General features: G+C 40.5%; 1 protein-coding gene across 2 annotated transcripts in view; it reads right to left on the reverse strand.

Moving 5' to 3' along the window:
- cdh12a (cadherin 12, type 2a (N-cadherin 2)) overlaps window positions 1–22,515 on the reverse strand; it is a 358,772-nt gene extending 336,257 nt beyond the window's left edge. For both annotated transcript variants that reach the window (XR_009422584.1, XM_059501815.1), the window contains exons 1-3: window positions 22,144–22,515; window positions 4,043–4,433; window positions 23–317 (exon numbers count right to left, since the gene is read on the reverse strand). Coding sequence is in view for 1 of the 2 variants with exons in the window: in XM_059501815.1 (XP_059357798.1) it covers window positions 23–317; window positions 4,043–4,276 (529 nt within the window). In the remaining variant the exon portion in view is untranslated. The remainder of the gene's footprint in view (window positions 1–22; window positions 318–4,042; window positions 4,434–22,143) is intronic.
- Between the last annotated feature and the right edge of the window lie 1,474 nt (window positions 22,516–23,989).

The following is a 23,989-nucleotide window of genomic DNA, read 5'->3' on the forward strand; positions in this document are numbered from 1 at the left end:
ACATACTGAGAAGTGAACTCACCGACGGGTGACATCTCTGGGACGCTAGCCGAGTATGGGCCCTCTAGGAACCTTGGCTCATTGTCATTGATGTCCTGGACTTTGATAATAAACTCAGACTCGGGCTCTAGGGGTCTGCCTGTGAGCACGTCCACAGCCTGCGCTCTCAGTGTGTAATAAGACTTCTCTTCTCGGTCCAGGCTCCTTAAGGCATGGATGTCTCCAGTGCTTGGCTCGATCGTGAAAATAGAGCCAACTCCTTCACCTGAGAGTGTGTACTTCACCATACTATCTCCCTTATCCAGGTCAGAGTGAAGCTGAAATGTGAAAAGCGACAATGAAAAATCTCATTGGGAGCTGGTGAGTAAATACTCATTACTATAATTTACCTGTAAACATATGCAAATACCTGCAAATCAGTAAACAAAAACCAGACACTTTTGTGTTGTAAGACATAGTCATTTATAAAATACAAATCTAGCATATCTGATGGGACTATGACAATTTATTCTAATCTATTTACTAAATCAAATTTGGCCTATCCAAACCAATCCTACAGTATTTCAGTCTCTGATCATGTGACAACACGCTGGCTAATGGAGTGGGTGGCTTATTATTACCCATACAGATTGAGGGTTTCCAAAGAAGATTGATGTGGCTAACTCTCAGTTATTTATTTTCTGTTAGCGGCTCAACAACATTGATTTATTTACAGCACAGATATTCTTCTGCTGAAAATAGAATGGCTGTACTGGAATTTATTTTATTTATTTATTTAATTTTTCAGAGAAGATAAAAAGAACTACTACATAAAAGATTACAAAACATAATGAATCTAAGATCATAGAGTGTCGCAGGAAACTGTTATCTTTTTAACAGCAAATTCTTCAGCTGGGGCGATACTGAGTTTGACTGTAAAGGATTAAGTTTGAAGTTCTGGAATTAATACTCTGAAAGGAAAAAAATAAATAAATAAATCACTGATGTAATGTGATGAATGCACAATGTTCAAAGGAGGGGGAACTCTGTCCTGTTAAATCCTGTCGTCCTGCCAAGTTACTAATAAAAAATAATGCAATAGATAGGGTACAACATCAGGCTATCAAACGATTTACTTAGCAGATAATCCATGAGCTACAACTCAGCCTTGATAGAGCTAATCTGTGTTTAGTTAGTTATTTATATCACCAAAAATTATATGAACGCCAATGAGGCCAGTAAATTAAAAATACACTATCCTAAATTGGTGACCTCCAGTGGACATATTGCAGTACATGGTCTCAGAGAATGTGTTTAAAGGTAAGGAGGATGCTTAGTGTTGACAGTAAAATACCAAGAAAAAAAGGCAAGGACTCTAAAAGAGTTATTTTCTACTGAAAAGGTCATACTTCGAAAGAAAATGTGACAGTGGGGTAATATATCCTTACTGCAAAGGGCAAACAAGAAGTGTAACTTGCTTCACATTGTAAAATCAAGACAAAAAAGAAAACTTGCGGAAACATTGGTAACTTTGTCAGCATTAATGAAAATGTAAGAAGTTCTCTGAGTGTTAGAAATGAAAATAGTTTGTTTGAAATCACAATTTGTATTTCAGAGGACAATTCTTATTCTACTCGGGTCTAATTACTGATGTATCCCCAATAGTAATTATAATTTATTAGCTAAATAACAGTAATAACTCTGCAAAACATTCAAATTAGAATCCAATTAAAGGCTTTCTTGTGACAACCTCTGGAACATTATATATTTCACCACAATCTACAAATGGGTTGTTCACACGGCATCTCCTTGTAGCTCAAAGTTATACGATCCAGTATTTTTCTACAGTTTACTTCTACTGAGAAAGTACTGACTGTTTTACCGAGCACCCAACATTCTCAAACTTCAAATATTGTTGCAGTTGATGGATAGTCAGACTGGCATTTATTAAAACTGACCCATTCATTTTTAAACAAGAAATAACTGAATTGAGAGTAGCCTATCATGTGCAATTCACAATTCAAGCACAAAACACACAATTACAGAACTACTTCTTTCCCCATTAGAAGGTATTTCTTGCTCGCTCTAATTAGAGTTTTCATGTCATGCAACTTTTATGTAACATTCATGTGTGATGTCACTATAGTTGTGGTGGCAGCTCAAACATTGCATGATGGAATATGTTATAATTTCATTCAGAAAGTTCATGTTAACAAACACATGCAATTTATTACATTTAATGCATTATTTAAATGAATATTCACAGATGTATATTAGGCAGAATTGTATGTCCTTTTTTAAAGAAGTCAAACATGTTGATTAGAACATTTATGCATCTCCTGAAGTATGTATATGTTCACTCTAATTGGCATTCTCATAATGGGGCTGTAAATGTAAAATAAATTATATTTTAATTACAGCTGAACATATTGAATTCCAAATGAACTGCAATATTCATTGTAAAAACCTTGATTTTTAAAATCAAGATATTATACATTGCTTTTCGGCAGTGGTGCTGGGGAATACATATATTTTAGGTCATGTTTTAGAATCTGGAAATGTTCGTAGATACCCATATTTATATTATTCTGTTCAATATTAGTTTGTCCAAGATGGCTACAAGCTAAAAAAGAAGAAGAAGAAAAAAGTAGCTTCTCCAATATCGCACTGCCATGGTAGTTTATAGTTCATGAAAATGCAAATTCATCCCACCCTGTTGTATAGACCTATGTTATTGGTAATGGTTAAGATGATAAAATGTCAACAACTGTTAACAGTTACTATTAAAATAGCAGCTTGCTCATTTAATGGCAACATGAGAATCATCCACGCAATTCATAAATAGCCTGTAAGCAATATTCTTCCAGTGACCTGAGTTAAAGGAGCTTATAGCCAACAAACTCAATTTATAGTGACAGGTTACCATGCTTGTTTGCTATTAAAGCTTTTTTTGCTCTTGCTACTGCTGTTTTGGGGGTTATATGAATCAGAGTTTACAGACAACAGTGTAATTTGACTGATCTTGAGTGAAAAAGAGTGAGTTGTTATTCAGTCTGTTACAGCAACAGAAGTAGAAGAGGCATGTGGTTGAGAACACACCTGTGACAAGCCCTTGTCTTCGAATGTGCATTCACACAGACAGCACTCACGCACAGTTAGGCCACACTGATTGCAATGGCATTGACTGCAGACTATTCAATTTAGCCCTGATCCCATTTAAACTGAAGGTGCTCAATCCCAACCTCCTTTGTAGAGAACCATGGTATTGAATTTTCAGCCTGGGATTCAATATGGAGCCCTTTTAACCTTTTCCCATTTCTGTGAATACTAATTAAATGTTTTTCAGATTATGACATTCACATTTTTATGTTTGACATGATGTAACAGTTTTGGTGGACCAGAACATGTCCCATAGATTTAAAGACGATATCAGCTTGTCATTTTGTTTGGTTGGTCAAACAAAATGACAATAAATAAATAGATTTAAAAAATAAAATAATAATAATTCTGAAGTCAAACTAATGAAGTGAATTGAACCATATTAAAATCACATGAACAGTTTGCAGTTAATAAAAATGCACATACGTGCTACTTCGCAGATGCTGAAAATGCTTTATTTGCATGCTCTCAGTCGCTACACTTTAATCAATTTCTCTGCTGCTTTGAATAAATTACCTTCGGAGAGCATCTTCAAGGTCTATACATTTAGCATACATATGAATGCACAAATGATATGTATGTATGAATATGCCAATTTTGTTTTGCCTAATCCAATGCAATGCAAACAAACAAACAAAAAATATATGTTTTTATCTTGTTACTGTACATGTAATCACATCTTGCAGTCTCCATTGCAACATCTGATTGCTCAACCCATGTTATGTGGTACATAGAATATTTAGTTTCAAGCAACTCAACGCTTGTCATGAACAAAGGGAAGGGAAGATGAAAGAGTAACTACAAGCTCTAGTTCAAGCCTTTGAACACCCCACAGTTTTATTCCCAATCTATACTCAATACCTTTGATCCTAAACATTGACTCTGAGAATCAATATCATCTTACCTTTCCAACATACTGTGGATCAGAACCCATGTATTCCTCCAGAACAAAGAACTGGTTCCACACCCATCCTCTCTTGACTCTGTGAACTCCCATCATGCCGTGTTTCCTATGTGCCATCATGTTTCTGTGCTGCTCCTTCCCCATCCTGCTCTGGGATGAAGAGTGGAGGGGAGAGACGAAGCTTTTGTCTAAGAGGCACCAGAGAAACAGCAGCAGACAGTTCCCCATGAGCATTGGAACAACCTTTAGGTGCAAAGATTGATACAGGTGACTTTTATGGTGACGGCAAAAGAGCGATGAATCCAGTATGAAAAAGTCCACAAAGCCTCGGCGGAACAGAACAACTAATATCCATAGAATTTCTGGGGCGCTTGAAATTTTAGTGAACCACCTGCAGGAGAAAAGAAGTTACAGCACTTTAAATCAATGAGATTATGAGGATTTGCAGAGGTGTCTGGGTATCATGATGGCATGCAATGAAAGCAGAAGACACTGTCTGTTATGTTTTCATGTAAATCTTTGTCTTTTCAGCTATAACGTATCTAACTTGAAGGGCTTTGCAAATGCTTAGCAAATTGGCTCACTCAAGTTCATTTAGTACATTGAGTACTGGGAGGTTTGAGAAACAAGCATATAAAAAAGACTGCAAGAACGAGGGAGTTTGGCAAGACTTGAACAACTGTTGGCAGACCTCCAGGAAAGTGGTGGATGTGCAATTCTGTGCTAATTTCCAATGCATTAGTCTTGAAAATGAGGTGGCCCATTTGAATAGGATGGTTGTTTTTGACCTGGCATTTGCAACACAGATGGTATTTCACAGGAAGCAAAAGTCGGTCCAGATGCTTAGGGTCAAAAATCTGACAACTTTCCTCTTAATCACCCTCTGAATAGAGAGAACCTGTACATACAAGGGGACTATCCATCATAGTTGTACCAAGTATTATGAAAATGAAGGTGGTAATACAACCAAAGGCTTTACAATTTTTATTGTGTAGCAGATGGAAATTTTAGATGTTAATTAATATAACAGTATGAATGGGGGTAACTAATGAGGCCATCTCAGGAAAAAAAAATATCTTTAAAAACTATTGGAGATTCACAGCTGGTTCTAAAATTACTGGGTGAATGTGTTCAAATCTGTGAATCAGTAACAGGTTGGAGTATACATAAGTAAAGGAGCTTATTTATTATTCTATAATAAATACACTAAACACATTCTCAAATCAGAAATAAATTAGAATCTAAATTCTAATTCTAAATTAGAATCATGTGAGACATAATAATAATAATAATAATAATAATAATAATAATAATAATAATAATAATAATAATAATGATAATAATAATAATAATAATAATAATAATAATAATAATAATAATAATAATAATATAGTCATTCAGTCATTCCCTCAAATCAATAATTAAAAAATGCTGGTTCATTTAGGGATTAAACAAGTGACTTGGAATAGCATACAACCATATAACTGTTAGGCCTACCATTTCTGGAGTATTTAGTTAAGCCTACAAAACAGTTTTTATATAATATGCTAGTATGCTATTGTGACCAAAGCAACTGTCTTAATTCAATCATTACACTATTAACTCAGCCCCCCCCCCCCCTTTTTTTCTTTCTTAAAAAAAGTGAATTTATTCAGGGACAAAAGTCATTATATTAGTATGAGTGAGTCATCAAATCATTTGCTCATCTGATTCATTCAAAGCACTGATTCATTTAAATTGCCACTGCTGTGTTGCTCAGAGAAATGGTTAGTCCTGCTGTGGCAATATTGTTTAAATCTAATTTTCTCAAAATTAACTTTCAACTGTTGTATAAAAGCAACATTACCCAGATGGGGAATAATCATCTGGTATTATCATGAGTGTACATATGTTAAATAATATCTAGTTGCTTCATATATATATATACTATAAGTTATATGTTCATTAAAATAAATCAATTTGTTATACTCTCCTTTATATTAGTAAGGCAATATTTAAACTATGAATAATGATTTGTTTGCCAAATCCAGATCAGCAATACACAGTAAAACACAACAAAACAAATCATGCCTTTTAAAAGAAGCACACTGCAGTGATTTCACAGCACTGGCAATGGAGGGATGAGATAAAACAATATTTTCCCATATTCTCACAGGACTTACCCCCCCCCCCCCCAACCTTTATGTCACACCTGTTACAGTACATACAGTGTCTCAACTTAATATACTGGTTTAATATTCTACAACATGCACAAATCTGACATAATGGGAGATTAACTATGTTTTAGTTAGAAGTGATTTCATGCTGCAACATGCAAAAAAATCCATGCAGATAAAGAGGGCAGGACAACATATAGTATATGAGATTGTGCCAGACAGACCACCAAGCAGAGCAAATGATTGCAATAGGAATCTCTGGAGACCTCTTGTGTGCCGTAGTAGCGAGATGTCTTATGGCTGGCAGGACATTGTGTCTCTACAGCAATATTATTATTCCACATGGAGAAACCTCAGCAATTGTCTCAACACTTAACAAGCTCAAAGACCTCAAAAGCAGTGCACCCAGAAAGAGCACTTTCCTTGTCTGTCCAAAAGTCATCAAACATTAAAACTATGCCCTCATTATTTTGCATTGTCTTTTTTTTTTTTGCTTGTTGACTACTGCCAGTCTGTGGTAAATGAATTTACTGTGTTCAGGCTGACGTGATGTAAGGTGAAGTGAGTGAACTTTACTCTCTGGGTCTGTTGCTGAATAAACATGTGACTTTCTAGCATGCATCACCCAGCAGATTCACTGAAGTTATGCTGTCATATCATGTTAGAAAGAGAGGGCTGTTAAGCAGAGGCTGAGGACTCACAAACAAACTAGAGACGTACAACCAAGAGGAAGAAAACACATACTTATATATCACCATTGAAAGTGGTAATTGATATGAAATGATACTCTTAAATATGCTCTCATTACTGTTTTACAAGCCTGACGGCAGTGTGCCTGGGTTATTCAGAGCAGAAAGTGATATGCAAATGAAGGAAATCACATAATTAAATCTTAAAACTTCATTCAACAATGTAAAGTTGAGAGTTCCCCTGTGATTAAAAGTGATTCCACTTACCATGTTAGCTTCGTAAAGCTCATCCAATTTAAAGCCTATTAGGTTTAGACACATAGGCAGCAATATGGAGAGAGGATGGCATGTGTTAATGTAACATTTGGAGCAAAGTGACACTCTTGAATCATCCCCCAACTGTTTTGTTTAATACACCAATTCATTCAGGAATTAATCTTTATATATACTAAATTATTCACTGAACTTGGTCTTCGTTTGGAACTACTATACTACTACTACTATAAGGAGACAGAATGGAAGTGTTTGGCACAGGTGTGGGTAAACTTTTTGACTCAAGGGGAACGTGAGGGGCCGCATAATATGTTTATGATAAATTAAGTTTTTTTTTTTTTTTTTCTAAATTGACACTCACTTACTACTGTACTGTATGCACATCTGTACATAGGCCTATATGGCAGTTCTATTCTTGTACCATCTCTACCTTTTCTTTATGAGCACTTTAAGACATACAGATAAGTTGCAAATTTTTGTATACTAGTCGACTGATGTATATGACATATTTTATAATTTCATTCAGAAATAATGGAAAATAAATGAAACATTTACAAACATTAGATACATTCCCCACACTCCACAAAAATCCCCTGTAAATTTAGCAGTGTTCAGAATAGAAAAAAAGACTGAACATATATCCTAAGTAAGAAACAAACACAAATTAATGGCATAAGTGACATCATTTCTTGTTTAACTATTGTAAATTATGTAGTAAATTATATAATTTGAACACAGCCTCGTTTTGCAATGTCTTATTTAGTTACAAGACAGGAGGATACTTTCTCTGTAAATGGTAAACTAACTTGTGTATGTCAGAGAGGATATTGGTATTTTTTTCCCCTTCAAAGCACTATGTTACTCAAGAATAATAGACATTAGTCAGGGTAGACAGCATATTGCATTTGACACAAGCGGAAATAAGGTTTTGAGGGATAGATAAGAGTCAATATATTATCTGCCATTCAGCCGGAGAAACACGTACATTATGTAGAAACAGAAACAGAAAGCATGGGCTGTAAATATTAGATAAGAGGTTGACTGAACAATACATCAAATCAATCAAATTAAATATAGCATCTAACGTACCCTGGTCTGTTGCTGCAAGTTTTGTGACCATGTAAATGTATGCTCACACCTTTACCCATACTTATCAAAGTACATAAAGTCCTGACAAAATATAAAGATATGTTTTGTTTTCAAGTCAAGAACGAAACTGATGGCTGCGGTTTTTTACGTTTGTTTATCATATTGTGGATTTATTCAATCCTTCTGCCCAAACACCATCGCTGAGATTGGATAAGTTGCCTCATGTATGCCCGTGGCCAACTGCAGCCCCCTCAGAAATAAAAAAAACAAAACAAAAAAACAATAAAATCCCTTTTAAATTTGTGCTCAACGAGAGGGCATGGCAAAAACAACACAGTTTACCCAGCAAGACCTAGAATTGCACTTCACAGGGCCAAGTCTTTGAATTCTCAGGGCATTTTGGAAATAGATGCGTGGGTGTGCATGTAACTTGTGCATTGCGTGACTTTTGAGCACATGGGTTTCTGAACTCTGTGTTCTTTTGCTAATATTACTGTGTAATGTATGTCTGCCCTCTTATGCTCTACTGCTCTCTTTCTTGCATGAATGATTGTTATGTTTAGAGGACCCATTAACATATACCATCTTAGGGATGAGAAAAGTGATTCCTGTGATGGCAAATCTGAATTTTCAGCAGCTATTACTCAAGTCTTCAGTGTTATTCTAATACACTGATTTGATGCTCAAGAAACATTTCTTATTGTTTTCAATGCTGACAACTTTTTTTTTCTGCTTCATGTATTTGTGGAAATATATATAATATGTATAATACACCTCATAAAAAATTATGAATGATTTCTGAATGATCATGTGACAGTAAAGGCTGGAGAAATGACTGCTGAAAATTCTACTTTGCCATCATATAAATTAATTATATTACAAAAGGAAATAGAAAACTAGAATATTTTAGACTGTAATACATGTTCAAAATATATATATATATATATATATATATATATATATATATATATATATAAAACAAATTAAATATATATGTTTTTTTTTCAGCTTTGGTGAGCATAAGAGACTTCTTTCAAGAATATAAAGTTTTTAATTATTCCAAACTTTTTGACTGGTGTGTGTGTGTGTGTGTGTGAGTGTGTGTGTGTGTGTGTCGTTATCATTGCCCTTCACCCCAGCTGGGGTATGGGCTGTCAACCATGGATCTCCAGAGTCCTCTGTCCTGAGCCATTCTTTCTAGCTGATTCCAGCTGTATTCCATCTTTGCGGTGTCTGCCTCAAGGTCGCGTTGCCAGGTGTTTCTTGGTCACCCCTCTTCCACATATCTTGGGGGTTCCACTTTAGTGCCTGCCTGGTGATATTGGCTGGCGTTTTGCGTAATGTGTGACCTAACCAACCCCATCTCCTCTTCCTGATGTCTCCTTCAATGGGAAGTTGGACAGTTCTTTACCAAAGGTTGGTGTTGCTGATGGTGTCAGGCCAGCGGATCTGGAGAATCCTTCTGAGGCATCTATTTATGAAGTTTTGTACTTTAAAGGTGGTGGTTTTATTCATCAAGTTTCTGCCCCATACAGCAAGACTGACTTCACATTTGAGTTGAATATTCAAATCTTGGTGTTCAAGGATACCTCTCTGGAGGTCCATGTTTCCTTTAGTTGGATGAAGGCGGCTCTTGACTTTCCGATCCTTGCCTTGATATCCACAACTGTTCCACCAGAGCAATTCGCGGAGCAGATACAGTCTTTTAATAACAAAACATAGGAGCTTGACAGAGTTATAGTAGAAACGAAAAAAAAACCTCCCAAAGGGAAAAAACTGGTACCAAAACTTTCACTAGTTCAAAAATTGAAAAGCAAAAAAACCACCGACCGCCCAGGCGGTATCAGTACGGTGGACAGCTCCGCAGCAACACCGTAGAGAAAACAGGCAGATCCGTTGACGAGCAGCGGCAATACTTCTAGACTCTCACTTCTCTCTTGACCACGCCGTAGGGACACGGGCACAGACAGCTTCGAGAAGTAAGCGCACTTGGCACAGGCAGACACAATGGTAAATGCAGGACAGACAACCAGCAATGCAGCAATCCCCAACCAGACAGGACTAGAGACACGACAGGGGAGAAGACATACAACGTTAGCGAGAATAGAGGAATAATCTGGCAAGGAAGGTAGGGAGGAGAAGGAAAGAAGTAGGAGTGCTAATCAAGGGAGAAGGGGGAACAGGTGCGGGAAGCCAAGCGCAAAGAGTAGCACAATGAAGAGCAGCTAAAGGAGATTAACAGAACAGAGGAAAGGTGAGTGCGAAATAGGAGAGGAAGAGTGAATGAATCTGTGACTACGTTTACATGCTGTTAAAATTCGGGTTATGGTCGGGTTAAGGTCACTTTTCGGGTTTCTGAAACATTCGGGGATAACCCGTTTACATGCGTGAGCAGAGAGAGTTACTCCTGTATGCATGGAATGTGTAATCAGTCGCCATGTAAACGGCGACGCACGGTTAGCGTCTGGACGTACGGACAACAAGACGCAATATGCGTCATTTCCGATTCTTCTTCCTGTATCCAAAGACAACAACAACAATAGCAGCAGCAGGCGGAAAATGAATAGTTTGGGGCAGATAGCGATAGGCTTTGTTTGCACTTTGGCGCTGGTACTGATCCACCAGCAGCACTTGACACTACTGTGCCTCTATACTGACCAAGATTCCTTGCGAATAGAACATGCGCAGAACACACATTTTGATGGGGATATGCCAAAACGCGTTTACTAGACCAAATATTCGGGTTAGAAAAGGGGTACCCCAGGTATAATATCCCGGTTTTTAAAAACCGGGATATGAGCATATCCGGGTTTTTGCCGGTGTTTACATGGCCGTGCGCGACCGGGTTATTGCTAATATCCCGGTTTTGAACGGGTTATTGGCTGCATGTAAACGTAGTCTGTGTGTAAAGGGAGGGAGAAAGAAAGAGCCAGGATCATGACAGCTACCCACGTAGGTAAAGGACTGAAATTCCTCCAGGGGACTTCCATGCAGTGTGATTGATTCGGTACTGGTGGGGTTGATCTTCAGAATTTTGCTCTTGTCTTTGTTGACGTTGAGTCCAACCTGTGCTGATATGGCTGCCACCATGTTTGTTTTCTCTTGCATTTGCTGTTGAGTGTGCGAGAGGAGTGCAATATCATCTGCAAAGTCCAGGTCATCAAGCTGGTCCCACAAGGTCCACTGGATTCCGTTTCTGCGCTCCCGAATGGATGTCTTCATAATCCAGTCTATGGTGAGGAGGAATAGGAACAGCGACAACAGGCATCCTTGACGAACTCCGGTTCGCACCTGGAAAGTATTTGTAAGCTGCCCTCCATGTACGACTCTGCAGGACATCTCATTGTAGGAATTACTCTGGTTGGTTTCTCGCTATCAATTGGAAGATCCACATTGGCTGGTTCAATGTCTGGGGGAATGGGGAGTGCTGGTCTGTTTAGAAATTCTTCAAAATGCTGAGCCCATCTGTTCATCTGCTGTGCTAAACTGTTGATGGTGTTCCCCTGCTTGTCTTTAACAGTTCTTTCTGGTTTATTGAAATTTCCGGAGAGTTGTTTGGTGGTATCATACAGCTTTTTCAAATTGCTGTTGTACACTGCCTGTTCTGCTTCAGCTGCTAGTGCATTTATAAAGTTTTCTTATCTTTCTTGATGCTCTTCTTCACTCTTCTGTGGGCTTCTGTGTATTCTTCTTGTGCTTTTGCCTTTGCTTCTTTAATTTTGCTGTTGTTGACTGCTGCCTTCTTCTTTTTCCTGTCTACGATCTTGGTCAGTGTTTCTGTTGTCATCCACTCTTTCTGTTGTTTCTTCTTTGACCCAAATACTTCTTGGCATGTATACCGTAGTGCCTCTTTAACTTTCTGCCACCTTTTGAGTATGCTATCATCTTCTTCATCATATATATATATATATATATATATATATATATATATATATATATATATATATATATATATATATATATAGTTTTTGTGAACATCACAGTATAAATTATGAAAATGTTACATTTGAGAAATCTTACCGTGGCCCATAAAAATGCTTCTTACTTGTCTTTATTTTTTTCTCTGTGATTCATGTGCTGCCCAAAAGAGTGTATGCTTTCCTCCCTAAGGCTGAATGATTTTCAGCACCCACACTTGCAAATATTTTTATTTAACTGAGATTCTAGTTGCTGCAGTGTTTGGATCCTATTATTATTATTATTATTGTGATTCTATGCAGTATGTTTCTTGTTGTTGCAAGTGTTTTCTTCTTCTTCTTTTCTCTTCTTCTTCTTCTTCTTCTTTTCTCTTCTTCTTCTTCTTCTTCTTCTTCTTCTTCTTCTTCTTCTCTGTGTCACTACAAAGATGTGTAGGCCTATATGTTGTTCTTATGAATCTTAATCTTTAAAAGGAATGTACATAAAGTGAATTACAATTACAAGCAATTTGCACAAAATATGGCTTTTATACAGCTACATACAGCTGTGTTGTATAGCTACATACAAACTATTTCATTTTATAATGATTTTTTTTTAAGACTAAAAATTAAAGACCCACAAATATAAAATTATATCATCAATTAATCAACCTCATGTCGTTCTAAACCTGTAAGACCTTCGTTCATCTTCGGAACACAAATTAAGATATTTTTTATGAATTCTGAGAGCTCGCTGACCCTCCCTTAGACAGCAAGGATTCTAACACAATAAAGGCTAAGAAACGTAACAAGGGCATCATAAAATAATTCATGTGACATCAGTTGTTCAACTGTAATTTTACAAAGCTATGAGAATACTTTTTTGTGCACAAAGAAAACAAAAATAATGACTTTATTCAACAATTCGTTTCCTCAGGGTCAGTCTATAGCACCATTTTGGAGAGTTTCACATACAGTACAGACCAAAAGTTTGGACACACCTTCTTATTCAAAGAATTTTCTTTATTTTCATGACTATGAAAATTGTAGAGTCACACTGAAGGCATCAAGGGCTATTTGACCAAGAAGGAGAGTGATGGGGTGCTGCGCCAGATGACCTGGCCTCCACAGTCACTGGACCTGAACGCAATCGAGATGGTTTAGGGGTGAGCTGGACCGCAGACAGAAGGCAAAAGGGCCAACAAGTGCTAAGCATCTCTCGGGGAACTCCTTCAAGACTGTTGGAAGACCATTTCAGGTGACTACCTCTTGAAGCTCATCAAGAGAATGCCAAGAGTGTGCAAAGCAGTAATCAAAGCAAAAAGGTGGCTACTTTGAAGAACCTAGAATATGACATATTTTAAGTATATTTTCAGACATATTTTTTTTTGTTATGTATATAATTCCATAATATAATTCCACATGTGTTAATTCATAGTTCCTTTTCAGGAACTCGAGCTGTGTCGAAACGCTTTTGGGGAACGTCCCTGACGAGACCGACTCTGAATATCGTGTGCAATCAGTCCATCGGAAAGGCGTGACGTCACGGGCGGGGTGACGTAGCGACCAGGAAGCTATAAAAGCACGTGCCGTGCAGCTGGCTTCAGCTTTGAATCTGTCAGCAAGCGCTCTGTGTGTGCATGTGCAAAAGTCTGTCCTGTTGGTCCTATTTATTGTTGTCTGTCCCTTAGCTTAAAAAGATCGCTAAAACAGCTCAATATGCCTAAGCAGAAGCAAAAGACCAAACATTTGAAGGGCGATTCCAAGCCGCGTTACAGACTGTGTGTTCCTCCCTGCACTCGCTACATTACGAGCGGGGATACACACAGGCTGTGCGTGGCTTGCCTGGGATCGAAGCACGCTGAGTCGGCTCTCGAGGGGGCCGACTGCCCGCATTGCGAACGTTTGCCAATGCGGACGCTTCGATCCCGGAGGGCTCTCTTCGAGGAGGGAGCCTTCACCAGCGTTCCTCGCGGTGCTGGCCCCGCTTCTGCCAAGGCAGAGCGGCTGCTGCACTCGTGGGGTTCGCAGGTGGATCTGTCAGAAGGAATGGAGACGGGCCAGTCCTTATCTCCTTCCTCATCTGCCAGATCCGGCGCCCAAGCCCTGGGTTCGGAAGCACGCTCGTCGGTTTCTTCCCCCCAGGGTGAGGGATCAGCTCTTCACCTCTCGTCCTCCGAGGAGGTCGATGTGGAGACTGTTGCTGGGGATTCGCCACCCCTGTCGCCCCAGTATGAGGAGCTTTTGGAGGTGGTCACGCGTGCAGTAGATAAATTAAAAATCGACTGGCCTGCTGAAAAACAGACTGAGCCGCAGAGAAGCAAATTAGACGAACGCTTTCTGCGGCCGAACCAACCACCTCCACGTCGGAGCCTTCCGTATTTTCCCGATCTCCATGATGAGTTATCGAGATCGTGGAATCACCCGTATTCGACCCGCCTCTTTGGCCCTGATTCACTATATTATGGCAACGTGATGGGGCTGGGAGAGCGTGGTTATAGAACGATGCCACGGGTTGAATAGACGCTCGCGGGCTATCTGTCACCCGGTTCGGCCTCGTCTCTAAAGGCTCCGACATTGCCCACTAAGCCGCTTAGAGTTACATCATCGCTAGTGGGCAAAGGTTATGTGGCAGCAGGTCAGGCTGGGGCGTGCCTTCATACTATGGCAGTCCTGCAAGCTTATCAGGCTGACCTGCTGAGAGATGTCGATGACGGGGAGGGGATTAAGTCTGAAGATATTGAAGAACTCAGAAAGACCGCATTTGTGGCTGACCCTGTCAGAAATTAAAGAACGAGACAGGGTCTGCCTCCTGGACGCCCCGCTTCAAGCCTCGGGCCTGTTCGGCGACACAGTTAATACTGTCGTCGACAGGTTCCAGGAGGCGCACAAGCAGGCGGCGGCGTTCCAGAGTTTCCTCCCTCGTCGCTCTCGTGGTGCATCTGGGCGGGAGATGACCACGCCACATACCGGCTCCTCACACCGGGAAGCGCAAAAGCAGAGCGTCGCCACTCGTGCTCCCCCACGTCGGGACCGAGGGCAACGACGCTCTGAGTCGGGGGCTTCTAGGGCGAAAACCGATTTAAGATCTGTCATCGAAGCCCGGAAGTCCTCGACGAAAAGATCCTGACGCCAGGATCCAGAGGGTAGCCCCTGCTGGGGTAGAGCGCGGTTCACCTCATTACACGGTGCCCGTCTCACCTCAGTACCCTCAGGAGGTCGGTCTGCCAACCCTGCCAGAGCTTCAGGGCGCAGCGGCCTCCAGCGAGCGCCACCCCCAGTTACTTCCGCCCGTGAGCGTAGCGGAGCTGGGATGCTCGCCGCCCCTTCGGGGGCCACTTACACCAGAGGTCAGTCTCGAGAGACTGATTCCCTTAGTAGATTATTTAGCAGCGTGGAAGCTACTGCCAAATGTATCTCAATGGGTCCTGCGTACAATAGAAAGAGGCTATTGCATTCAGTTCGGTCATCCACCACCGAAGTTCAACGGGGTTACACCGACTGTGGTCGGCCCCCAGCAGGCTCTGGTTATGGAACAAGAAGTGAATACCCTATTAAGGAAGGAGGCCATCGAGGTGGTCCCTCCTCTAGACAGGGAATCCGGATTTTACAGCCGGTATTTCATAGTTCCAAAGAAGGATGGGGGGTTGCGTCCGATCTTAGACTTGCGTCTCCTGAACCGCTCAGTTATGTCACTGAAGTTCAAGATGCTCACTGTCAACCAGGTTGTAGCTCAAATCAGATCCGAGGACTGGTTTGTCACAATAGATCTCAAAGACGCATACTTCCACATATCCATCCTTCCACAACACAGGAAGTTTCTGAGGTTCGCTTTCAGGGGCAAAGCTTATCAATATCGAGTACTTCCCTTTGGCCTCGCACTCTCACCCCGCACATTCACGAAATGTATGGATGCGGCTCTGGTATCCCTCCGTATGCAGGGCATCCGCATTTTAAATTATATCGACGATTGGTTGATCCTAGCTCAATCAGAGCAGATGGCGGCTCGACATCGAGATGTCGTTCTCGCACACATGGGGTAGCTGGGTTTGAGACTAAACGCCAAGAAGAGTGTACTTTCTCCAGTTCAGAGAACCACCTATCTAGGCGTAGTGTGGAATTCGACCACGATGCAGGCACGCTTGTCTCCTGCTCGGATCGAGTCGATCCTCACATCAGTCGAGAGAGTCAAAGAAGGCCAGTCACTCACTGTCAAACAATTCCAGAGATTGTTAGGGCTGATGGCAGCTGCGTCCAACGTGATACCTTTTGGCCTGCTGTACATGAGACCCCTACAGTGGTGGCTCAAGTCCAAGGGCTTTTCCCCGAGGGGAAATCCACGTCGAGTTATCAAGGTCACGCGGCGGTGCCTTCGTGCCTTAGACATGTGGAGGAAACCTTGGTTCTTGAATCAGGGCCCGGTGCTGGGAGTTCCTTGTCGCCGTGTAACGCTAGCGACAGATGCGTCCCTCACCGGTTGGGGTGCGGTCATGAGCGGCCACCCTGCCCGCGGTCTGTGGAGTGGTCGCCATCTAACATGGCACATCAATTGCCTAGAGATACTAGCGGTCTATCGAGCATTGAAATATTTCCTCCCAGACCTGAGAGGTCACCATGTGTTGGTGCGCACCGACAACACATCAGTGGTCTCTTATATCAATCACCAGGGGGGTCTGCGTTCGCGCCCCTTGTACAAGCTGGCACACCAGATCCTTCTGTGGTCCCAGGGCAAACTCCTCTCGATCAGAGCAGCGTATATTCCTGGGAGATTGAATGTGGGAGCAGACATACTGTCGAGACAGGGGCCGAGGCCCGGGGAATGGATGCTTCACCCCGAGGTGGTGAAGCAGATATGGAGAGTATTTGGTACAGCCCAGGTGGACCTCTTTGCGACTCAGGAGACATCGCAATGTCCCCTCTGGTTCTCTCTAGTTCATCCAGCTCCTCTGGGACTGGACGCTATGGTACAGACCTGGCCGAGGCTTCGTCTGTACGCTTTTCCCCCTATCGCTCTGCTCCCGGGAGTTCTGGCGAGAGTACGCCGGGACGGGGCCCGTCTACTACTAGTAGCCCCATTCTGGCCGGGCCGAGTATGGTTCTCAGATCTAGTCTCGCTCCTCGACGGCTCTCCGTGGGAGATACCGATCAGGACAGACCTACTCTCACAGGCGCAGGGCACGATAATTCACCCTCGCCCAGAGTGGAAGCTGTCGGTGTGGCCCCTGAGGGGGCACAGCTGTTAGCAGCTGGTCTCTCAACCGAGGTTGTTGAGACCCTACTCCAATCCAGAGCTCCCTCTACGAGGAAACTGTACGCCCTGAAGTGGAAGCTCTTCACTTCATGGTGCAGAGACCGCCAGCTTGACCCAGCAGACTGCCCAGTTGGTACAGTTCTGGAGTTTTTACAAGCCAGGCTCTCTGCGGGGTTATCCCACTCCACCTTAAAGGTTTACGTGGCGGCCATAGCTGCTTTCCACGTCCCTTTCAATGGTCAGTCTGTGGGTAGACACCCCCTAGTTACACGTTTCCTCCGCGGTGCGCTGAGGCTGAGACCTCCAGTACGATCCCGTGTTCCCCCCTGGGATTTGGTTGTGGTTCTAGAGGCTCTTTGTAAAGCTCCATTCGAGCCAATACAAGATATCTCAGATAGACATCTGACACTTAAAACTGCCCTGTTACTGGCAATCACCTCACTAAAGAGAGTTGGAGATCTTCAGGCCCTTTCGGTGGCCCCTACCTACTTAGACTTTGCCCCTGGTATGGCCAAAGCATTCTTATACCCTCGAGCGGGTTACGTTCCGAAGGTTCCCTCTGTTACACCACAACCTATCGTACTGCAGGCCTTCTGTCCTCCTCCCTTTCGGGAGCCAGACCAAGAGAAGCTAAACTGTATGTGTCCAGTGCGAGCACTGGACGCATACGTCCACAGAGCTGCCCTGTGGTGAAAATCAGACCAATTGCTTGTTTGCTACGGTCCTTCTAACAAGGGTTCTCCTGCCACCAAGCAGACCCTTAGTCGTTGGATAGTCGAGGCTATCAACGTCTCCTATGAGTCCTCTGGTCTTCCCCCTCCTTTGGGGGCCAAGGCTCACTCTACTCGGAGTATGGCGGCCTCCAAGGCCTTCTCAGCAGGTGTGTCCCTCTTGGACATCTGCAACGCTGCGGGGTGGTCCACGCCCTCCACATTTGTCCGATTTTACGATCTTGACATGCAAGCCACGCCGGGCTCTTCTGTTCTCTCGTCTTAGCTGTGCTCTTTTGACTACACACTAGGCAGGGATTTGGAAGTCTGGCAGCGTGGGCACATCATTCCCCAAAAGCGTTTCGACGCAGCTCGAGTTCCTGAAAAGGAACGTCTCAAGGTTACGTATGTAACCCTAGTTCCTTGAAGGAACGAGACGCTGCGTCGCAGAGCCATACTCCCGGCACCCCTGCCGGCGCTTGCTTCCCTACTCGAAGCTGAAGCCAGCTGCACGGCACGTGCTTTTATAGCTTCCTGGTCGCTACGTCACCCCGCCCGTGACGTCACGCCTTTCCGATGGACTGATTGCACACGATATTCAGAGTCGGTCTCGTCAGGGACGTTCCCCAAAAGCATTTCAACGCAGCGTCTCGTTCCTTCAAGGAACTAGGGTTACATACGTAACCTTGAGACGTTTTGATGCCTTCAGTGTGAACCTACAATTTTCATAGTCATGAAAATAAAGAAAACTTTTTGAATGAGAAGGTGTGTCCAAACTTTTGGTCTGTACTGTACGTAAACAACATATGCAACATATGCACACGAATAGATTTTTTTAAGTTCAGATTAAAGCATAAACAATTTACTGTATTTTCCGCACTATAAGGCACACTTAAACGCCTTTAATTTTCTCAAAAAACAACAGTGTGCCTTATATTCTGGAGCGCCTTATATATGGATCAAGGCGCTGTCATAATGTTGACATTCCCTTTAGCACAGCTCCATCTAGTGGATGCATAACACAAACCCAGTCAAACGTTTGACTGCAGTATCTTCTATTCTATGCGCCTTATAATCTGTTGCACCCTATATATGAAAACAGTTCTAAAATAGGCCATTCATTGAAGGTGCGCCTTATAATCCGGTGCGCCTTATAGTGCGGAAAATACGGTAAACAATGTATCCACGTACATACATTGCATATGTTGTTTACATATGTTATGCTCTACAAAATTGCATTATAGGTTGACATGGAGAAGACAAATTGTTGAATAAAGTCATTGTCTTTGTTTTCTTTGTTTTCTTTGTTTATGGGAGGGTCAGAGAGCTCTTGGAATTCATCAACAATACCTTAATAAATGAATGAATGAATGAATGAATGAATCTAAATATTTTAATTTCTTCTTTTTTTTATTTTTGCTTTAATGACAGCATCATTTGAGCTTAATGATTGCTACAAGTTTGTTCTCAAGCATGATTTGTGATGATCCAAATATCATCAAAGAGCTTCAATGGAGCTTTAAGATCTGTAATGTCTGTCAAAAGAGTTCACCAGATCACTATAACAAATTTAAATACTGACCTAAAAAATATTGCAGAATCTTAAATATTTATTATTGTTTTTGCATCATAAACTTTTAATTTTCACATTTTGCTCAAATTAGATTTTTAATCCCTGATTTGTGATGTGGTCATCAAGTAAATTGTAATGAGATGTACAATATATTGTGCAAATTTGATGTTTGCTTGTTGTTTCACCAGATCAATATCTGGCACATACAGGACATTATTTGTGTGTTTTTAAATAAAGTGCTTGTTCTGATAACCTGGTTCTGATTCAGGTTGATTTGAGCATTAAATCCCTCATGGTGCTGGAAGAGCAGACGTCCATGGCCCTTCTAAGGCTATTTGTTCCATATACACCTTGTACCATGTCATGATGATTTCTTATTCTGTTGTGTTTGGAACGGTAGAGTGATTTATCATACCTTGAGTTTCATGGCCAATATACCGAATTTTGACCAACATCCAGAAATACAGAAGTGGTATAGCTGGTACTTATTTAATTTAATAAATAAATAAATAAATAAATAAACAAAAATACTACATACATACATACATAATCAGTCATATTTTACTCACCATCATGTCATTCCAAACCTGTATGACCTTCTGTCTTCTATGGAACAACAACAACAAAAAAATGTCTCAAAGGGGGTTTATTTATTTATTTATTTATTTGGAAGTCAGTGGTTACCAGAGCTGTTTGGTTACCAGCATTCTTAAATATCTTCTTTTCTGTTCCAAGTCATACAGGTTTGGAAAAACTAATAGGAAAAGATTCATTTTTGGGTAAACTACCTCTTGAAGAATTACACAGAATAAAGAAAATTTCGAGTTTTTTATTAGTGTTCATGTATTGCATCTACAAAGTTATTATAGTGTCTATCAAAAATACAATTAAAGTAATAAAATAATTATATTGAAAATTATAGAATATTATATAATAAAGTAAAAATATTAATGTAAAAATATAAGCATATTTTCAAATATCTTTTTTTTTTCTCCAGCATTCTCAAAGCTTTTGTCTCAGTCTGTATTTAGCTACCACATTAATGTTGGCTGTGTTAAATAAATAGATGTTTTTAATCACGCTGTTGTCCTCTGTGTCTCAGATCCAGTAAAATACTCTGTCTAATCTCATATTCTCAGAGTTATTGGTCCTTCCAGATGAAGCCCAAGAGAACAACCTAGACTCTGATGTACTAGCATTTGAAGGTCTGAACACACATGGCTGATGTTAAGACCTCGAACAATGGCTTTCCATGCGGACTATTATCAGCAGAGGTGAGATGTTGAAAGCTGTGCCATTGGGAAATAGAGAACAATTGTTATTGAATGTTAATTTGGTGGCGAATGAATATTGAATTGATTCCTTTGTCAAATGCAAATGTGTACATTACACTGTGATTAATATGCAAACAATGGGATAATTACACAAACAAACAAAAAAAAACTGGAATAAAACTAGTCTAGGCTGTCATAGAGAACCGTTTCTAACACAGAATCATCCATCATTGTTATATACAGTGGCATGAGGCAACTCAGATATACACCGATGCTCAGGTAGGACATTGTCATTCTAATTGTTGTTTACAAAAAATGACTGAAGATTTCAGCCAGACTTTATTCAGGGGTTCTCTCCGCAGAGTCTTTCTCCCCTCTGGCATGTGCAATGTCATTATTTGTTTAGTGAACTTCTTGGTTTGATACCTGAAACAAGGTTCTGTACTGACAGTATGACAGTAAAATGTGCCTTTGTCTGCCATTTTTATTTCTAATTCACTTTCCATCCCCGTCACTCTGAAAAAATGCCTGATGTTAAAATTCATGAAGAACATCTTTGAACCATACGCAATCTGTGCGAAATCTTAAAGGGATATTTCATCCCAAAATCATTTACTCTTCCTCGTGTCACTCCAAACCTGTGTGTCTTCCTTTCTTATGTTAAACACAAAGGTATTTTGGCTTTGATTGTATGAACAAAAAAGCACTGAAACATTTTTCAGAATATCTTCTTTTTCATTCTGCAGAAGAAAGAAAGTCATACAGGTTTGGAATGACAAGAGGTGAGTAAATCAATTTTTTTTTTTTTTTTTTGGTAAACTTTCCCATTACATATTTACAGCGAGCCTTATATTGACTTGAATACTTGAATACTTCATTTCTTATTCATTACAGCACTCACTTAGAATAAATGTTTTACCCTTAACCAGTGCATCACCAAGAACTGACCCCAGCATCTGCTTAACAGCCACAAACTGCCCATCTCATGCTTCAGTTAGATCTCAAAACCACGCTCACACATTACGCATGTCTACATGAGTGCTAGGATGTTTCTCATTCCAGAGTGGTTGACTCACATTACTCATGTAAGAAACAACCTCTGTATAACAATCACACAACAACTGCAGAAGCTCCCCATCAGCAATTTAGTAATTTCACATTTAAAATTGAAGAAATTATCTTTCTCATACCTTCAAAACGTCTCACAAAGTCTCTTGGGGATTAAAGCGGCATAATCCAGACCTCCAGTCCCTACTGCAATAAACTCTTCGATCTCGCGCACATGCTCTCTTTCTGGTCTTCTCCTCAATCACTCTCTGTAATGCGCTCGCCCTCTCGCTCTTTCTTTGGCTCTCTTTAACTTGCCCTCTCTCTCTCTAACACACTGTCTCTCATCTCAGCATTGTGCAGAGCTCTGTGAAAACAGAATGAGGGGGAGAGCAAAGCGCTTGCTGAATCCAGTATTCACCCCTGCAGTGTCAAGGGGACAGAGAAGTGAGAGAGAGAGAGAGAGAGAGTGAGGCTGGCTGCTGTAATGCTCATATGCGCTCAGGACTGATGCTCTTGGTACTGGGTGCCTGTGGGTGTCAGAGGCTGCTAGTCTGCTGTTACTTCCCTCCCAGAAATTGGCTCTCCTCCCCCTTTAAATTGCTGGATTAATGCGGGTCCTACCAGTGCTAAACATAGTCAGCATAGTCAGCTTTGCTGTGTTACCCTCAAGGGATATAGAGATTTTCATTGAACAAACTGAAGGATTTTTTTTTCCACATTCAGTGAAACATAGAGCATCAGTGTATTCTCAAAATCTTCTTGGCAATTTAATTTTCCAACGGTCTTTGGATCTTTGTTTTTTTTTTTTTTTTTGACGAAAACATACTGTGTGTTAATCAGTTAATAACTTTTGATATGTGAATCCCTGAATATGGTTTGATACAGTTAAAGATATATATATATATATATATATATATATATATATTTATTTATTTATTTATTTTTTTGTGGTGCATATATGCATTTTGGAATTGATAGATTTCTGATAGAGTACATGTGTTATACTTATCTGCAAGGCTATATCGGTCATTCACAATGATTTACAGATCTCTTGCCTGTCGAGCGTTTATTGAATATAGAGGCATATTACAGTACTTATATCCAGTGTTGGGGTAAACGCATTACAAGTAACTTAAGTTACATAATAAGTAACTAGTAAAGTAACAAATTACTTTTTTTAATTTAGGAGGAAATATCTGAGTTACTTTTTCAAATAATTGATGCCAGTTACTTTGTTTCCCATGACCTGACTGACAGCTCTCATGTTGCTATGTTGAGAGAAATCAGGAGTAAGTGCAGAGGCATCGTGTGTGCCAAGTGAACATGATGTTTCTGTATTTCTAGACTAAACATGAACATGCATTTTTTCTCCTAAGATTCAGTATTCTTCAAAATGAATAAAATATAAAATAAATTCATATAAAAAAATATTAAACAACTCGATGAAAGTAATTTGTTGCTATACACAGTGTTAGTTTTGCCTCTTGAACACAAAAAAAGTTACAGACTGCAGCTCTGATTGATTGTTTCTTACCTGGAGCAGTGTATTTCTGCAAATGGCAATACTGGGCGGAGCCAGAGGAGCTTGATTTTTTCACAGATTATCTGTCTCATATTCTAGTGTCAGGACATTATGACAGGTTTAACAAATATGTAAAAAATACATTTTTACAAAAGTTATCTACTGCAGCTTTAATGTTCAGTGTGTAAACTGCAAAATGAGCTTTAAAGCCATCTATGCTTAATGGAGTAAAAGTCTGCTGACTCTGGGCAGTTTAAATCAAGATGCAACACAATCAAACAGCACGTACATCCACTAAATATCTCTACCTACAACCTAGTAAGCAGTTAAACAAGGCACCATTATCTTCTATAATTGGTCCATTAACTGTGACTCTAATCCTGGTCCGGTCTTCCATTGACTCACAACCTACGTATGCAAAGCTGTTGGGCAAACTAATGGTGTGGCTAAAAACATGCTGGGTG

The sequence above is a fragment of the Carassius carassius genome, chromosome 20 (assembly GCF_963082965.1).
Source record: "Carassius carassius chromosome 20, fCarCar2.1, whole genome shotgun sequence".
Taxonomy (NCBI): Eukaryota; Metazoa; Chordata; class Actinopteri; order Cypriniformes; family Cyprinidae; genus Carassius; species Carassius carassius.